Here is a 20,143-nt window from a genome sequence, read left to right on the forward strand (position 1 = left end):
ATCACCGCTTCGCGTTCCACCTTTCCCCCACCTCCCAGTTAGTTACCTTGTAATTTACTGGGTCCTATGACTGCCAATCACGGGGACAGTTCTCCTGTACGCCCATCCTCGCCTTCATCCACCGACTTTCACCCAATACCGTCTCGGAATCAACATTTTCCCGCCCTCTGTTGGAATGGTGTGATTTCATTGGTTGTGGTCACTGCCTATCACTACGACTTTTCTCATGGACCCCTACTTGCCAGGCACTTAACCTGTACTTTCACCCAATCGCGTCTCGTATTTCACTTCAACACCCTCTTAGAAATCTGTGATTTCATTGGGTGTGCTCACGCCTATCACTACGACTCTTCTTCTGGATGCATATCTAGCCTTCTCCCCCTCAGCGTTTAGACTTGAGTTTCACCCAATCAGCGTTCTCATATTCCACCTTTGCCCACGCTGTGTTAGACTCCTAGTTTCATTGGTTGTTCTAACTGCCTATCACTCGGACCAGCCTCCTTTCCCCCCCCAAGGCATTAGCCAATAGTCGTGCTCGGAATGTGTAACCAATGGGAAAAGGAGAAAGGGCGGGGCTACGTAGGTCTACAATGCGCGGCGCGAGCGAGAAATGATGCCCCCTAGAGGGAGACTTGAAAGGAAGACTGAAACAGCATCAATATCTGCGCATGTGTAGGATATGACTGCATTTTATAGTTTTAGGTGACCACGTTTGCCGCAGCAGAGTGGCGCAGCGGAAGCGTGCTGGGCCCATAACCCAGGGTCGATGGATCGAAACCATCCTCTGCTAGCTGAGATTTTTTTTTATCCTTAAAAAGGAAAATAATAATTAGATGAGTTTAAAAAATATTTAAGAACATATCAACATAATAAGGAAACAAAAGGCCAAAGAGAAAGAAAGAAAAAAAAATACGTATATACATTATACCAGTTACAGTATAGTTATACTATATTGTGTGTGTGTGTGTATATGTCCTATCGTGAGTCAATTCATTGTTGCTTCATAGTCCAATCCTGCTTCACGCAAGCAACCAAACAGCACAAAGCATCCAAATATTATAAATAATCTATATATAATCGATGGATGATAAACAATAATAATAATAATACAAATAATAATAAATTATAAACTAGTCTCAACAATGTTTATTGATAGCCTTGGGCCATCTCAAAATACAACAAAACAAATTAATAAATCCGATAAAACTCTTTTCTGTTATGTTTGTGATATATGGAAACACGATGAATATATTTGGCTTGTAATATATATATGTATATTGTATTTATTTGGATGCTAATATATATATATATATATATGTATATATTGTGGTGCTATATAATATATATATATCTATATATATATATATATCTATATATATCTCATATAATATATAATGCCAAATATTTTGGGATGTATTTAATTATATATTTCTTTGGTATGTATCTATATATATATATATTATATTTGGGGGATCTTTCTTCTTATATATATTATATATATGTCTTTATTATAATCTACGCTATTGGGGTGTTTGTCTATGATATAAATACATAGTGGATATACTATTATATATATAATATAAAAAAGATAGCGTATTAATATATATAGATATTGTATATATATATATGGATGATATTTCTTATAAATGATATGTATTATATATATACTTAATTATATAATATATATTCTTATTGGATGATATTTTCTTATATATATATGATATATATATACTATTTTTTAATTATTATATATTGTAATATTAATATGATAAATATATTTGGATGCTATTTTGTTGTGTCTTATATAATGTAATTTATATGTTATAATATATATAAATATATATTGTGTGTGTTGTGTATGCTATTTTGTAGATTTTGGATGCTATTCTGTTAGAAGCAGGATGTGGATTTAATATCTATATTGTGTGTGTGTGGTGTGTGTGTGTGTGGTGTGTGATTGCTATTTAATATAAGATTATTACGATTATAATATACATGTCAATAGCATCCGGAAACCGCAGCAAGGACCCCTTTATTGGCACACAATTCATATTGCAAGCTTTTGAAGCTCCACTGGCTTCTTCATCAGGGAAAAAGAAGAACCTTGGCCTCTTTGGATTAATTGTCGGTCTCCCATCCAGATCTGCACCAGGGCTGACCCTGCTTAGCTTCCCAAACCAGACGGGAGCTTTTTCTAGGAATTGAATGGCAATGGCAATGCCTCGTTTTGGCCTTTAGGTGGCAGTGTTGTTCTTCTCTTGTTGGACCACTTGTTGCATCCCTATAGAGAGAAGTCTTGCAGCACCTTTGAGACTCATTGAAAGAAAGAAGTTGGCAGCAGGAGCCTTCCTAGACCTAAGTCTACTTCCTCAGATGCATTTGGTGGAGTGGAAAGCCAGGGACAGACTTATATATATATATATATATATATATATGCCATTAGTGAGGCTGTGAATTCGAATTCAAAATCCTTTGTGTATGGAAATGCAAGGGGCAAGCCCAGTTTGGCCTCGGAAGCTGGCCTGTAGGCAAAGGGGATAGATAAGTGGAGTTTATCACACTGGGGCTTATTCCAACATTAAAGAGAGATTAAAGCGCATTTAAAGCATCCTGCAAACGATGTGCACATTGGGTGCATCCGCATTGCAGAAATAATCCAGTTTGGCACCGCTTGAACTGTCATAGCTCCATGCTATGGGGCCACAACCAACTACAAATCCCAGGAGCCATGACAGTGAAAAGACAGCTGTGGGTACATCTATGGCTTTATGTCATTCATCATTCAACATTTGGTTAAGTAACAATTGATTATTATAGCTATTATTACCATTACTTCTATTATCATTGATTTCACAGTCTCTGGGGAAGTTAACTACATGGAATTCTGGGTTCGATTCAGATTCTGTTGAGGACTGCGCCATGTCAACTGACTTGGATTTACTCCTAGGGGACCTATCAAATTTGCACATACGGATTTAGAATCATAGAATCATAGAGTTGGAAGAGACCACAAGGGCCATCCAGTCCAACCCCCTGCCATGCAGGAAATCCAAATCAAAGCATCCCCAACAGATGGGTTACTACCACAATGCATTTAATTCCTTGCCATGCGCATGGATGGAACAACGGAATTGGAGGACTCTGCCAAAACATCCAAAAAGGCCCCTTAGCTCTGATGAAATCATTAAATCCCCATGTTAGCAATCAATCAATCAATCAATCAGTCTCTTTATATACATTCCATGAGTGGGACTCAGCAAATCAATCAATCAATCAATCCCTTTATTTATATTCCATGAGTGGGACTCAAAGCAGACCAATCAATCAATCAATCAATCCCTTTACTTATATTCCATGAATGGAACTCAAAGCAAATCAATCAATCAATCAATTCCTTTATTTATATTCCATGAGTGGGACTCAAAGCAGATAAATCAATCAATCAATCAATCAATCCATTTATTTATATTCCATGAATGGAATTAAATGCAAATCAATCTATCCCTTTATTTATATGCCATGAGTGGAACTCAAAGCAAATCAATTAATCAGTTAATCGATCAATTCCTTTATTTACATTCCATGAGTGGGACTCAAAGCAAATCAATCAATCCTTTTATCTATATCCCATGAGTGGGACTCAAGGCAGCTATGGAGAAAATAATCGGTCAGCGATATTAATAGTTGACATCAGGCCTGGTGTGATAAAGAGAATGATGCATGATCATCATTCATGCAATTACTTGCCATTTCCGCTTCATTTGCAGGGTGCTTTAAATGCACTTTTATCTCTCCTTAATGTCTAAATCAGTGTGATAAACTACTTGGAGTTAGAAGAGACCTTAAAGGCCATGCAGCCCAACCTCATGCCATGCAGGAACTCACAATCCATGCGCCCCGAACAGATGGTCATCCAGCCTCTGTTTTATGATTCTATGATGTGTAGAACCAAAATTCCTTCGAGCGATTCCTTGTTATTGATCATTCTAATGATACCACTTTTAGCGATCATACCCTGTTGGCCATATTCTTGTTGTGAACCACCTTCAAGTTGACCTCAACGTACGGAGACCCAGTAGGTGAGACATCTCCAAGACTCCCTATGTGCCAATGCTCTGCTCAAGTCCTGCAAATTCATACCCATGACTTCCTTAATAGACTCCATCCATTTGGCATGTGGCCTTCCTCTCTTTTTGCCACCTTCCACCTTTCCTAGCGTTATTGTCTTTTCCAATGAGTCCTCCCTTCTCATGATGTGTTCAAAATATGACAGCCTCAGTTTGGTCATCTTGGCTTCCAGGGAGATTTCTGGGTTGATCCGCTCTAGGACCCATTGGTTTGTCCTTTTGGCTTTCCATGGGACCCTTAGCGCTTTTCTCCAGCGCCGCATCTCCAATGAGTTGGTTTTCTTCCTATCCAGTTTCTTAACTGTCCAGCTTTCACATCTGTACTTGCCAATAGGGAAAACAATGGCTTGTATGATTCTAATTTCAGTGCTTAGTTGTACAGTGGGCCCTCGCCTTACGCGGGGATCCGTTCCGGATCCCTCCGCATAAGGTGAATTCCGCCTATGTTCAAGCCCCATTGGTAACACGGTGCCGTGGAGGCGCGGCGGCGCCCATTCAATTGAATGGGACGCGCCGCCCCTTCCTCCCCGTGTGCGTCCTGCGGCTTGGACGCGTTGTATATCTTTACATTTTAGGATCTCTTCCGGTTCTTTTCTAGCTGCCCTCTCCATTTCGAGTTTTCTTCCGGTTTCTTGACTGCAGTCTCCATTCTGATCAATGTTTGATATTGATCAATATGGGGACAATTTTGACGCTTTCCTCATTGTCGAGGTTGAATTTGTGTAGCTTCTCCGTCATCAATATTCTTGTTTCATGTTCAACCGTAAACCTGCCTTTGCATTTTCTTCCTTGATCTTCCTTAGTAGTCGTTCTAGGCCTATGATGCTTTCCGCTAGTATTACGGTGTCGTCTGCATATATTAAATCATTGATATTCTTTCCTCCTGTCTTCATTCCTCCTCCTTCTGTGCCCAAGCCTGCTCTTAGTATGATATGTTCTGCGTTCAAGTTGAACACAGAGGGGGAAAGGATGCCGCCTTCTTTGCCCGCTTTGCCAATTGGGAACCATTCTGTTTCTCCACATTCGGTTCCAACAGAAGCCTCTTGTCCTGAGTACGGATTCCTCATCAGGACCATCGGATGCGTTGGCCTTCTCATATCGGAAAGCGCAAACATCCCAAATCCACCAAACAGGAGGACAGGTTTATACTCAACTATAAGTCGACCTCATCTATAAGTCGAGAGCAAGTTTTGGGGACAAAATGATGGATTTTGATATGACCCGTGGATAAGTCGAGGGTTAAACTTAGGGGCATATAGCAAAGGATATAAAGGATGAAGCAAAGCAAAACAATGTCAAAAAATGTACAAAATCCAGCAAGACATGGCTCTTTGTCTTACTCTTAAGGCTGGATGGATGAGAGAGAAGAGGGGGTCAGTGCTTCCAAGATAGATTATACTCTTGCTTTTCTTTTAAATAAGAATTAAGATACTTACATTGAGCCATGGATAAGTCGACTCAGGTTTTTTGGGTCAGTTTTTGGACCTAAAATTCTAGACTTATACATGAGTATTTACAGTATATCTTGGGCCAACCAAATTGCAACATGCATTTTGCTTTTGCGGGTTTGGGTTGTACTTGGCTTGCAGCGATGATGTTCAGGGCAACTGATTGGGGGCTTGCAATAACAGAAAAGCTAGGGAAATAACTCCTCTTCCTCCTCCTCCTCCTCCTTATTATTATTATTATTATTATTATTTAATCGTTGATTATTACTATTCCTTGGTGCAGCAGGTCCACCAAGAGCAGGCAAGTGCCAACCTCTCCAGGTGCCCCTTGCTGAGCTTCCAGTCCTCAGTCCATCCTTTTGGGACACTTTTGGGGGGAAGATCCCTGCCCCACTTTGCCTGCCCCCAACTCCTCCAGGCAGGAATGGGTTAAGCCCAGGCGATGATCGCAGCCCCTTTTTGTGTCATTGAATCAGGAGAAGGAAAAAGCAACTCAGCCCAGGCAGAGAGAGATAAACCTCCTTCGCCTCCGCTTCACTTCTGCCTCTGGAAAAGAAAAGAAAGAAAGAAAGAAAGAAAGAAAGAAAGAAAGAAAGAAAGACTGGCCAAGTTGGTGGCTACCTGGGCAAAGATCTACCTGGGTACTCATAGGTCTAGAAGGAAACAGGAGGGCAGAGATCTAGGGATCTGTGGGTCAGGGTGGGATCTCGGTTAGATCTATAGGAAAGCATTGTATCTGGAGGGAACAAGGGGACAGGGTTAGCTCTAGGGATCAGGGGAGCAAGGTGGGATCTAGGAGAATTGCAAGGTTAGATCTAGGGATCAGTGGGAAACAGTTGGATCTGGGGGAAATAGGAGGGCAAGGTTAGATCTAGGAATTGGGATCAAGATAGGATCTGGGGAAACAATAAGGCAGAGTTAGATCTAGAGATCTGAGGGTCAGGGTGGGATCTGGGGGAATTGCAAAACAGGGTTACATCTAGGGATCAGTGGGAAAGAGTTGGGTCTGGGAGGAATAGGAGGACAGGGTTAGATCTAGGATCAGGGGAGCAAGGTGGGATCTGGGGGGCAATAAGGTAGGATTAGATCTAGAGATCAGTGGATCAGGGTGGGATCTGGGGGAACAGCAGGACAGGAGTACATCAGGGTTGGATCTGGAGGGGACATCGAGGCAAGGTTAGATTTAGGGATCAGTGGAGCAGGATTATGTCTGACGGAACAGGAGGGCAGAGTTAGATCTAGGGATCAGGGTTAGATCTGGGGCTAATAACAAGGCAGGGGTAGATCTAAGGAACAGTGGAGCAGGATTGGATCTCAGGGAAACACCAAGGCAGGGCTACATCTGAGGATCAATAGAACAGGGTTAGATCTGCGGGTACAGTATTGGTATAGCCAGATATGGAGATTGGTAAACTTGGTTAGATCTGGATGACAGCAGAGTTGGGTTGGATGTGGGGGGGCACCATAGGGCAGGGCTAGACCTGAGGCTAGGATTCAACCTGGAGGGACTTAGGACCAGCCTTGGCAGGGTTTATGAAGTGCCAGCGGTGCCTGGGCCAGAGGAAAACTCTGGTGGGGCTGAGAGGTTGCTGAGGAGGGGGGAAAGGGGGCAGGAAGGGAGAAGTGGTTGAGTTTTCCCAAAAGATACAATGCAGGGGGGATAGCCGAGCAAGTGGGGAGCAGTCCAGATTTCTTGAAGTTTTGGGGGAGCCTTGCTTTTGCTAGTGAAGATTTCAGAAAGGTGAGGGCCAGATTTGGGCCGTTTCTTGGCAGGTGGCCCATGGGGGGCAGGACGGTGCCCCCATTTCTGGGTCCTCCTGAGGCAACAGAAGCCAAAGGAATTCCCAAAGGAGAGGTGAGGGGGCAACATTTGGACCCGCTTCGGGGATTGAGGCCCGGGGCCCTTCAAGGAGGTGCAGAAGTTGGTGAGTTGCGACCCTGTTGGGAGATGCCGCCATGTTGGCCATGCGCCATTGGCCAAGTCCTGTGGTGGCTCCTGGTGTCCCTTTCCCAGCTGGACATAGCGGCCGCAGCCAACTTGACCATTGCGGTGGTGCTGCCTGAGCACAACACGACCTATCCGTGGGCTTGGCCCCGGGTTGGTCCAGCCATCAAGTTGGCCATCCGGAAAGTCAACGCTCAGCCGGACCTTCTCCCTGGCTACACCGTCCAGTTGGCTTTTGGCACCAGTGAGGACCACAACGGGGTCTGCTCTGACTCCATTGCACCGCTGTCAGCAGTGGACATGAAAATGGGGCTCGACCCAGACGTTTTCATGGGCCCTGGCTGTGTCTACACCTCGGCTCCTGTGGCCCGCTTCACCCGCCATTGGGGCCTGCCCTTGGTGACTGCCGCGGCCGAGGCCATTGGTTTTGGAAGCAAAGACGCGGAGTATGCCTTGACCACCCGCACCGGGCCCAGCCACAACAAACTGGGTGAATTTGGGATGCGCCTTAGCCGGTTTTTCAACTGGACCAGTCGGGCCATGTTGCTCTACTGGGACAACAACGTCGGTGACCGTCGGTGCTATTTCACCATGGAGGGGCTGTATGTGAAACTACCACCCTTGAACATCACCGTGGAAGCCCTTCCTTTCCAGGAGAGAAACTACACCGCCTTGATCCGTGACATCAAGCAAAAGGCCCGCAGTAAGTTTGGTCTCCCTCGGCTAGATCCCCATACCTTCTGGGGTTTGGTTTTTCCTCCTTTGCTTATTTTTTCCAAAAAAAGACAGCTTCTCAACATACAGTTGGCCTCCTGTATCCATGCATTTTTTATCCATGGATTCAGTCCAGGTCTGGGTAATAATGCAAAAAGGATGTTGAGAATCTGGAGCGTGTCCAGAGGAGGACAACCAAAATGGTGAAAGGTCTGGAAACCATAAAGCCCTATGAAGAGAAGCTTAGGGAGCTTGGTATGTTTTGCCCGGAGAAGAGAAGGTTAAGAGGTGATATGATAGCCCTGTTTAAGTATATGAAGGGGTGTTACTTTGAAGATGGAGCAAGCTTGTTTTCTGCTGCTCCAAGGAACAGGACCTAGAGCAATGGATGGGAACTATAGGAACAGAGATCGCAGTTCAACATTAGGAAGAACTTCCTGAAAGTAGGAGCTGATCGACAATAGAAGACACTGCCTCAGAGAGTGATGGAGTCTCCTTCTTTGGAGGTCTTTAAACAGAGGATAGATGGCCATCTATTGGGGATGCTTTGATTGTGAGTCCCTGAATGGCATTGGGTTGGGCTGGATGGCCCTTGAGGTCTCTTCCAACTCTAGGAGTCTATGACTAGACCATTTCACTATACCATTGCATTTAATGGGACTTGAGCATCCACACATTTTGGTATCCACTGGGGAACCCAGAACCAAACCCTAGTGAACCCCAAGGGGCCACTGTGCATATTTTGCAGGTGCTCAGCCTCAGATGTGTGGTGGTGCAGAAACACTTCCCACATGCTCAGAGACCCTATCATCCGGATCCATTTCATACCTCCCAACTGTCCCAATTTGGCAGGGGCAATCCCGATTAATCCTCTGCCATCCCACTTGTCCAGCTGCTTTTGAAATGTCCCAGTTTCTCTCTCCTCCTCCCACTTTCCCCCCTTTCTCTCCAACTTTCCTTAACTGCTACAAACCGAGTTTAAAGTGCAAAAAGAGTTTGCACCCAGTTAACTCAGCAGGAAGGGAAGGAGACCATACCTTCCCAATAGGCTCAGGCAAAAACAAGCTACTCCAACTTCTCCTGGATTGTATCTTCTTCTCTAATAACTTTTACCATCTTGACCACAGTCTGACATTGCTTAGCCACATGTGTCCCCATTTTGATCTGTGTGGAGGCGATGCAATTTTGCTGTTTGGATGAGCCCAGGCTTTTAACAGGATCTCAGGCCCCATAGATTGGCTTCCATCCCCTCCAGCCTTCTCTCCACTGAGATCTTGCCATTGGGTCAGACAGTATAAAGAGATCAAATCTTTCCACACTAGAGAGCCAGCATGGCACAGTGGTTTCAGTGTTGGACTACAACTCTGGAGACCAGGGTTCGATTCTTACCTTGGCCATGAAACCCAATGGGTCACCTTGGGAAAGTCACACGCTCTCAGCCTCCGGGGAAGGCTATGGCAAACCTCCTCTCAACAAATCCTACCAAGAAAAACCTATGCTAGGTTTGCCTTAGGGTTGCCGTAAGTCAGAAATGACTTGCACACAACAACAACAAAGTTCTCAACCTGCGTTACCTTTCTCTAATTTTTTGGTAACCTCTGAGAAAAAGAATTAGAGACTTTGAAAACTTGCACGTATTTCTGCAGCTTTCTAGCTGGACAAACAAACATAAATCCCATAATGTGGATATTTTGGGGGAATTTGTCTTATGGCCAACATATGTCCTTCTATAGTTTTTTGTAGCTTTTTCAGGCTATGGATTTAGTTTATTCCTGATGTTTCCCCATCAGTTCTGGCTGGCATCTCCAGAGAATGCTGGCATGGAAGAGAGTGGGGTATATATGCATCTCCCTCTTGAGCATAGGCAGAGTGTACATCTAACTCCATAGAGCCAGGTGTATACTATGGAGATTATCTGCATCCCAGTGACTGTGCACAAGGCCAAGGAACGTTGTACGTTCATCCTTCCTGGGTTTTAATTTGAGCCTGAAACCTTCTCCTAGTTGTTGGTCTGTGGGAAGTCCTGCAAAGTGCAACACTTCTCTGAGCAAAGATACACTGTTCTTTGCAACTGCGGCCACATCAGCTTTCGGTGCAATCGCACACTGCCGACCAGGGTCAACTTTCAGCAGGTTCCAGTTCAGAAACTGCTTTCCTTTCCTCCTCGCTTGTAACTGCCCCTTCCTTCCTTCCTCTCCCCATCAAGCATTTCTCCTTGGATCAGCTCCCCTGGAAAACAAACAAAACCTGCAGTCTTTCACATTCTCTGCCTTGGTAACCGCCCTCGGGGCCGCGAAATCCCGTTGAATTTCTGGCCGGATTGTAGGAACTCCTTTCATTTCCCCTTTTCCCCAGCTGCATGCACCCCTAAAAACCTGCAACAATGCTTTCCTACAAGCACCACAGAGGGGTTCCATAGTGTGCCTGTCGTTTTTATGCGCCTGAAGAGAACTCTTGACTTATAGAATCATAGCATTGGAAGAGACCCCAAGAGCCATCCAGTCTCACCCCCTGCCTTGCAGGAACTCACAATCAAACAATCCCATTGAAAGATGGCCATCCAGCCTCTGTTTAAAGACTTCCAAAGAAGGAGACTCCACTACACTCCAAGGCAATGTCTTCCACCTTCGAACAGCTCTTACGGTCAGGAGCTTCTTCCTAATGCTTAGGTGGAATCTCTTTTCCTCTAGTTTGCATCCATTGCTCCAGGTCCTGTTCTCTGGAGCAGCAGAAAACAAGCTTGCTCCATTCCCAATATGACACCCCTTCAAATATTTAAACAGGGCTATCATATCGCCTCTTAACCGTCTCTTCTCCAGGCTGTGTTTGGGTGTCGTTTTTATTTGGTTGGTGGATATTGGGGAGTGAAAAATCACTGTACAGTTTTAGTATGTAGAGAGATTTTGTAGCACCTTTGAGGCTCACTGAAAGGAAGAAGTTGGCAGCATTTGCTTTGTTCACACTCCCAACTCTTTCAAAATAGCCAGAAGTGAGTTGAAACTGGAAATGATCTCATGCCACATTTCTAGGAAAACGTGGCAGTACAGCCTACTGGGAGTTTGCAACGAAAGAGGGAATTGGCCCTGGTCCTGGCTCAGGTTCCTACCCTGGTTTATGGTAAATCGAATACAAGGTCTGATAAAGGCCCAGGTGACTGTTCGGCCTCTGAACCGACAAACGATGAACTCCGTGGGGCAGAGACCTGCTGCCTTTCCTCCCTTAGTCAGCTAAATAAGTTGGGATTTAATGGCCAACAGGGTCCCGACCTTGGATGGGTGTTAACCGTGTTGCATCTGATAGCGGCTGGGAGAGGAATAGGGACGTCTCCGCAGCCGGGTGTGGATTTTGGAATGACTTCGGTGTTTCGGACAGGGCTGTGTTTGAGGAAGGGCTTGGCTCCGATAATCTTTCTCTCAAAGATGACCGAGGGACGGAGGGGAACCTTGAACCAAAGTCCAAGAAATTTGGCCAAGAATGGTTGGGGAGATGCACAACGCATTCTTGCTCTTCTGGACAGTTGTCTGAACCACAAAGGAGGGCAAATTGATATTTTGGTTTATTTCTGTGAAGTTCACACTTGCCCCAACTGCACTCATCATCTTCTCTGAAGATGCCAGCCGCAGATGCTGGCAAAACATTAGGAATAAACTCTTATAGAACATGGCCTCATAGCCCGAAAAACCCACAAAAAACTATGCACCCGATGCAGTTTGCTGGAGGGACGGGGACCGAAAAGCCCACCTAAACTGGTGCATTTGACACCAGGTCCCTTACCGGTTCTTTATTTTTTTAAGAACTGCAATGATCCGCATCTCGGATAGCGTAGGTAAGTTATCGGATTGATTCGGATCACGCTGGCACTGGTCCGGATATGGAGGCACCTCCATTTTGGTCTGAAATGGTGGCAAGTGGGAATGGCGGCTGGGTTTAAATGCCCTGGAGAGATTCTGTAGCATGAAATGTAGTGGGAACACTGAACCGATTCTCAATCGGTGCAGAGATGCGGATCTCTTTGTTACAAAAAGTGTGAATGATCCCCGAGATCGTTGGACGTATGTGCCAGGCACAGTTGCAACCTATACAAAAGGTGAGATGTCTCCAAGGAGATAATTCACTCCCCCCCTTTTTGGGGGGGGACAGTAGAAGAAGAGTCCAGGGAATCTGGAAAGGATGAAGACCACGACTTAACCCAGGGGCCACACTTTGCCCACCCCTGCATGCCAGCGAGCAGGGCTTCGATTTTTATAATGCCAGCCTTGGAAATGCCATTCTATGGGGGAAACCAGACAGGTCTCTGCCCCATTTAAATATCTGAGCTGCAAACCTGCTGTGATTTTGACCTTTTCCTTTCTCTTCCTCCCCTGCAAGGTGTCCTTTCCTCATCTTTAGATATCAAGGCTGCAGAGAGAGATTTAACCTTTGCCTAGCAGTTTTTGAGGGGCTTTGTGAATAATAACACTCAACCAAAGTCTCGTGGCGAACTCTGGCCCAAGCGTTTGTGCCGCCTGAGGCAAAGGACAAGATGGCAGCCTGTTCCTTTCCATGGACAAAATCCAACTGGACTGGCAGCTGGGTTTTCTTTTCAGCCGTTACCCCCATACCTGGCATTATAAAAACTCAAGCAGTTTATGTTAGGCAGTAGAGCCTGCATCTGCACTGCAGAAATAATCCGGTTTAACTGCCGTGACTGAATGCTATGGAATCCGAGGAATATAGTTTTGTCAGACATTTAGCCTCCTCTGTCAGAGAACCCTAGTCCCACAACTAACCACAATTCCCAGAATTCCACAGCACTGAGCTAGGGCAGTTAAAGTGGTATCAAACTGGATTATTTCTGCAATGCGGATGCAGCCATAGAATGGGTGCCAGGGGTTTTTCTCTCCCAATACATTGCTGCCGCCACCCGTAAATGGAAATATTAAACAGTGATTAATTAATATTGTTCTTATTTTTGAAATGATACATTCGTCATTGCATAAAAGTGGTAATTTCAGAGACTCATAGATTTGGAAGAGACTACAAGGGCCATCCAATCCAATACAGTATATATATTATAGTATCTAGCTATACTTTATACTATCTGTCTGTCTGTCCTATATACTATACATATACTATAGAATAAAATAAAGGAAACAAATATAGAGTTCTTATGTCTAGCCCAGATAGGAGATGAAGAATACAATGAAGATATAGAATAGAATTTAGGAATAAATCAGAGTTGAAATAAAAAGCTAGAATAAAGGTTACATGCTGTAAAGGAAGTGAATGTAAAATACGTTTAAGAAAGAAAGATGTTCTACAGATAGTAAACTAATTGTTTGCTTGTTTTTATGTCATATTAAAACTCATATATATATAAAAAATGAGATCTTGGAGCACCTTTGAGACTTGTGAAAGAAAGAAGTTGGCAGCATGAGCTTTCGTAGACCAAAGTCTACTTGGTCAGATGCATTTGAGATGCATCAGTTGCATTGGAGGCATCCGAGGAAGTAGACTGAAGTCTAGGAAAGCTCATGCTGCCAACTTCTTTCTTTCGGCGAGTCTCAAAGGTGCTCCAAGATCCCTTTCTGCACCGTTTCCCTGGGATTGTTTTCTCAGCCTGGCGTGGGTTTTGTTGTCGTTGTTGTCTGGGTGGCTGTTATTTCTGGGTCCGGCCAGGAATGTTCCCCAGAGTTTCTCATACTGTCATCGAGCCTCCAACCTTATCAATCATTTTCTGATTTATTTCTCTTGTGCCAGCGGGCACAGGCTCAACACATTCGCTCAGCCTTTTGCGGCGGCTTGGAAAGGCTAACAAGAATCTTGTTACTGGGTGGGATGGAAACGCCATTTCTTAGCATGGTGTCTAGAGACCAGGGTTCAAATCCTGGCTCGGACATGAGGACCCACTGGGTGACCTTAGGTGAGTCCCACTCTCTCAGCCTAAGAGGATGGCAATGGCAAACCCCGTCGGAAGAAACTTGCCATGAAAACCCCATGATAGGTTTGCCTTAGGGTCGCCATGAGTCGGAAACGAAGGCACACAACGACAACAAAGCAAGTAAATAACCTGGAAGAAAAGTCACAATCTCTGCCCCAAGGATCCTAGGAATTTATCACACTGGGGCCGATTTTGGCATTGAAGAGAGGAGATTAAAGCGCATTTAAAGCATCCCGCAAATGAAGCGAAAATGGCGAGTAATTGCGCAAATGGTTATTGCACACAATGGTGCGCATAAAGTGATGTTGGAAATGCATTGTCGCTGAAATCCGGAAAGTAAAAAGATGCGCATTAATGCTTCTTTAATAGCGGGTTTGGTGCGACGTCGTGTGAAACCGTTTCACAGAGTTACATTATATTTGCAGGATATTCACGGGATAAATTCTCGATCTCCTCCGTGTGATAAATATCACCATCATCATCATCATCATCACCCCTCCAGATCTATTGTCTGTCGGGGATGCTTTGGTTGTGATTTCCTGTATGGCAGGGGGTTGGACTGGATGGCCCTTGCAGTCTCTTCCAACTCTATGTTCAGTATGGATGAACCTGTGTTCTAGCTTTTTTGGTGGCATGAGTGACAGTGGAATAAATGAATGCAACAGAGAATAAATGAATGCAACAGAGAAAGAGGGGAGTGTGCATTTTGAAATAGCAGGTGGGTGGGATGGGGATTATGGTGATTGTGGCTGTTGCTGTGTCTCTATGTGAAGGTGAAGCATTGGGAGGTTTCTGTTGCAAACAAAGGTGGGCCATCCCTGACCGTGCTATAAATCACCAGCTGAAATTCCCTCCAGTCAAAGGATAAGGAGGAGGAGGAGGAAACAGCAAGTCAGCAAAACAGGAAAAATGCTGGCTCAGGGGGGCCAAGCATGCCATGATCCCAGCCAGTGGACAGAAGGCGTCCCTTGACCTCGGCTGCCGGTGGGGGAAGGACAGCTCTGCAGGAAAATAACAGGAAATCTCTTGGCTGGAGGCCTGGCGAAGGGTGACTTAGTGAACACAACCAGCTGAGGCTCTTTACACCTCTGGAACGAATATTCCTGCTTGGAGTGAGGCCTCGCGTTGCCAGCTTTTTCCATCGTAGGGCTCCTGTGCCTGTTGATTGCATTTTTGTTCTCGTTGCATACCTTCAAGTCATTTCTGACTTAATGGTTGACCCTATTGGAATCGTTAAAGAATTCCCATATCTAGGATCAAATGAAATGTGATGCTGGAGAACTTAGGATCCCATGGACAGCCAAAAAGTCAAACAAATGGGTTCTTGAACAGAGCAGACCAAGGCTCTCCTTGGAAGCAAAGATGATCAAGTTGAGACTATTGTACTTTGGCCACATCATGAGAAGGCATGGCTCATTAGCAAAAACAATAATGCTAGGAAAGGTGGAGGGCAGAAGAAAGAAAGGAAGACTACAAACCAGATGGATAGACTCAATCTGGGGGGGGGGGGTATTATAGGCAAAGGCTTGCAGGATCTGAGCAAGGCAGCGGAGGACAGGAATTCTTGGAGATGTCTCATCCACAGGTCGCCATGAGTCGGAACCGACTCGAAGGCAGCTAACAACAAAAAGAGAACCTATCACAGGGTTTACTGGGGCTGAGAGTATGTGACCCGCCCAAGGTCTCCGTAACCAAGCGAGGAATAGAACCATGATCTCCAGAATTGTATCCCAGTGCTCAAACCAAACCGCACCTGCTCTGTTGTTAATTGCATGTGTATGTGTCTGCATGCGCTCTGTGCCTTCAAGCCATTTTCAACTTATGGGGACCCTAAGGTGAACCTATCCTGGGGTTTCCTTGGCAAGATTTGCTCAGAACGGGTTAAAGACTCCGGCATGACTCCAGCTATAGTTGTTGTTGTTGTTGCTGTGTGCCTTCAAGCCATTTCCAACTTATGGGGACCCTAAGGCGAACCTATCATGGGTTTTTTTTGGCAAGATTCAGAGGGGGTTTGCTGTTGCCTTCCCCTGAGGTTGAGAGTGTGTGACTTGCCCAAGGTGACCCATTGGGTTTCGCAGCCAAGCTGGGAATCGAACCCTGGTCTCCAGGGCCATAGTCCAATGCTCAAACCACTACACTGCACTGGCTCTATTGTTCATTGCGTGCTCTGAAACATTTCATAGAAAACCAGGACGTTGGATTATCGAGACGCCAAAAGTGAGACTGAGCTAGCAGGGGCTGCAGCAGTTTGCTTTTTCTGGCGCCTACTGGGAAGGGACAAGATCTGTCGTAGGTCCTTTCTAGGAGGAAGGTGGCATAGAAATGAAATCAATAATAATAATAATAATAATAATAATAATAATCTATTTTAAGTTTCTGCCTTTCCCTCTCCTCTTTTCCCATTGCTGATTCAATTGAGTACAAACTACATTTGTACTCTGTTTGCAGCCATTGAAGCAAACCAGGGACAAAGAGGGAAAGCGGGAGGAGGAGAGAGAAACTGGGACATTTCCAAAGCGGCTGAAAAAGTGGGACGGCAGAGGATTAATAGGGACTGTCCCTGCCAAACTGGGGACAGTTGGAGGGTATATGATCGCTACGTCCAATGAGCCGAAACTCAACTGTGTTGTCTTGAATGGGGCTGCTCTGTACCTGGGAGAAGATTGCTGGTCCACTTGCTTAGCTTTGGGACATAAGAAGATCTGCCAGATCACGGCCCAAAATTTGGTGTAGTTCAGCATCCTATGTCTGGAAACTTCACTTATGTCAAGAAAGCATGGAGAGCCAGGTCAGAAAGCATCATCCCATGCTTTCTGCTACCCAGATTGGAAGTTGGCATTGTGAGGTAGACTGTTCCTGAATCTGGAGGTTCTACATAGCCATTGTGACTTCACATAGCTATATGTATTTATGTATTTTATGCATTTTTGTATTTTTGGTGCAACTTCTGCTAGGCGCAGAATGCTGAAAGAAAAGAGCAACTTGTCCGATGTCCATCTTTTGCAGAGACAGATGTTTCCTCCGCTCATTGCATGACCCGCCTGGGCCAAAACTCTCCTTTCTGCCCCTTTTTTCTTGCCAAGCGCAAGAGGGATCTGCATTGTTGGACCAGGAGGAGGAAAGGAAGGGTGGGTTGCTAGGTTTTTATCACGCTAGGTCACTCTCTCCTACCTCCTGAGAGAAGGAATTCGCCGCACCTTGGAAATAATCTTCCTGAGCAATTTGTCATTTGTGAAAGGAGGAAAGAAAAGGAAGAAAGAGAGAATCGTAGACTGATAGAGTTGGAAGAGACCTCAAGGGCCATCCAGTCCAACCCATTCTGCCATGCAGGAACTCTCAGTCAAAGCATCATCGACAGATGGCCATCCAGCCTCTGCTTAAAGACCTCCAAAAGTGGGTCCTTGATGGCAAATTTCCTTTTCCAAGCATCTGGAAATAAGACACACAGCAGCTTTTGAGGTCTCTAATGGAAGTATTTCCCATTCTGTGCAATGTGATCCTTCCATTTTGGGATGATGGGTGTTGAATTTGGGACTTTTTGCACCCCAAAACAAGATGCTGTATTGCTCAGCCAAAACTCAAGCGGAGATACAATGGGACAGACTCATCTTAAGAGGTCGGCTATTCTTCTGTGTAGAGCTTGGAAAAGTTACTTTTGGGGTCACCATCTTCCCCCCAGAATCCTCCAATAGAGTTGTAGCCCCCAAAAGTAACATTTTCAAGCTTGGCTTCTGCATCTCCTGTCTAATGAATGATGGATCAGCTGGCATGAATTGCGATGAAATGCTGGCTGCCAGAAGAGGCTGAAGAAGGGAAAACTAAAGAGCAACACATTTTGCAGAACGGCCTATGCCAAATTCGTCCTGCTGGCAGGACAACAAATCCCATCGTCCTTGGCCACGTTGGATGGGGACGATGGGTTAGGATGGAGATTTCATTCTGAAAGCTTAGATGTCTCAAATGTAACAGGATTAAATAAGGTTCAGAGAGGAGCGGAATATTGTTGCGCGCCTTCATTTCTGACTTGTGGTGGCCTAAGGGTCAGGCTTTTCTTGGCAAGATTTGTTCAGAGGGGGTTTGCCTTTGCCGTCCTCTGATCCTGAGAGAGTGTGACTTGCCCAAGATCACCCAATGGCTTTCCAATGGCCAACCCTGGATTCGAATCCTGGTCTCTCCAAAGTCCTAGTCCAAACCTCAACCCATGGTGGCTCTCAGAGAATATAGTAAAGAGTTTTATTGAGGGAAGGAGACCCCCAAGACCTGCTGTCTTGGGTCACAGTGATACCTGTGTCTCTATGATTCTATGAAAAGAAGCCATTTTGTTTGGCAATGTTAGTCAGGAGCAGCTTAGGGAGATGCGTACGTTTAGCCTGGAGAAGAGAAGGTTAAGAGGTGATATGATAGCCCTGTTTAAATATTTGAAGGGATGTCATATTGAGGAGGGAGCAAGTTTGTTTTCTGCTACTCCAGAGCACTGGATTCAAACCACAGGAAAAGAGATTCAACCTCAACCTCAATGTTAGGAAGAACCTCCTGGCAGTAAGAGCTGCTCAACAATGGAACATAATCCCTTAAAGAGTAGTGGACTCTCCTTCTTTGGATGTCTTTAAACAGAGGCTGGATGGCCATCTGTTAAGGATGCTTTGGTTGTGAGTTCCTGCATGGCAGAATGGGGTTGGGCTGGATAGCTCTTGAAGTCTCTTCCAACTCTATGATTACTGTATATATACTCATGTATAAGTCTAGAAATTCTATTCAAACAATTGACCCCAAAAACATGAGCTGACTTATCCACGGGTCAATGAAGGTATGGTACTTTAAATCTTATTTTTTTTAAAAAGGAACCATTCCCTGGTGAAAGGCAAGAGTATCATCTGTCCTGGATGCACTGTCCTTCCTCTACTCTCTCATCCATCCAACCTTTAATGTGAGCACAAATAATTATGTCTTCTGGAGCTTAGTAAGTTCATTGGCATTGTTTTCCTTTGCTTCATCCTTTAGATTTGCAGTTCTCAATCTGTGGGTCGAACGACTCTTTCACAGGGATAGTCTAAGACCACTGGAAAATACATATTTCCGATGGTCTTAGGAACAGGATGAAAATAATTTTATGGTTGGGGGGTCACCACAACATGAGGAACTGTATTAAAGGGTCATGGCATTGAGCACCACTACTTTAGATCCTTTGTTACATGCCGCTAAGTTAAAACTTAGCACCTTGAATTATACATGAGGTCGACTTATAGTCAAGTATATGGTATATGAGAGGACAGTGTCTTCCCATGCAATTTTGGGGGTGTAGGGGAGTCCCTTACAGAAGGGAATGTCTATGGGATTGATGTTCCTTGCATCTGCCATCCAAGTGGCCTGTCCTAACCTGTTGTTCTTAGGCCTTCTGTCTCTGTTTGCTTGACTCCAACCTCCAGGGTTTGCTTTGGGTCCGCCTGGTCCCGGCAAACAGCAAGGAGGAAGAGGATGCCCTGGATTCCTTCATTCTGGGTCACAGGAGACAGTTTGGGTTATAATTGCGAAGAAATGGGCTGGAGCTGGGCTCAGATCACGAACATCCAGGGCTGTTTCGCAACCTTCCAGCAGTGCTCTTAATGGTTCCCAGCAGAGTGAATTTGGCGGCGGACTTGGGTGTGTAAGCCCAACTTTGGTGTGTGTGTGTGTGCAAAGACAAGGGACGGGAGGGAGGATTGCATCTTCTTCCCTTTCTATTTCAGCAAGGAAGGAATCTAGGGAAGAGTGTATGCAGAGACCCCGGGGGAGATTTGAACTCGTGATAGCGGGAGAACATGGTTGGGTTTGCCTCTGTTTGCATGCATCTGTTTCTTCTTTAGCAACCGTGCAACCTCCAAAATCGCAGTCGTCAAATCTTTGGGACACAAGAAAACCCAGTGGAACGAGAAGTGGCCACCGCTTCCATTTGCAAAAAAGCGCTCTTCCCTAGTGCGCTTACCAATATAAAACTTTACAGTTTTTATAT

The 20,143-nt window shown here is 45.0% G+C and overlaps 1 protein-coding gene across 3 annotated transcripts in view; it reads left to right on the forward strand.

The window, feature by feature from the left end:
• Positions 1-5,809: 5,809 nt before the first annotated feature.
• Positions 5,810-20,143, forward strand: part of NPR1 (natriuretic peptide receptor 1) — a 44,462-nt gene continuing 30,128 nt past the window's right edge. The window contains exon 1 of one of the 3 annotated variants that reach the window (XR_006100676.1): positions 5,810-8,223. Coding sequence is in view for 2 of the 3 variants with exons in the window: in XM_042439269.1 (XP_042295203.1) it covers positions 7,356-8,223 (868 nt within the window). In the remaining variant the exon portion in view is untranslated. Of the gene's footprint in view, positions 8,224-19,689; positions 19,795-20,143 lie in introns of those variants that run through there. The other 2 variants (XM_042439269.1, XM_042439270.1) reach the window with 2 other exon arrangements.

The sequence above is a fragment of the Sceloporus undulatus genome, chromosome 9 (assembly GCF_019175285.1).
Source record: "Sceloporus undulatus isolate JIND9_A2432 ecotype Alabama chromosome 9, SceUnd_v1.1, whole genome shotgun sequence".
Classification (NCBI taxonomy): Eukaryota; Metazoa; Chordata; class Lepidosauria; order Squamata; family Phrynosomatidae; genus Sceloporus; species Sceloporus undulatus.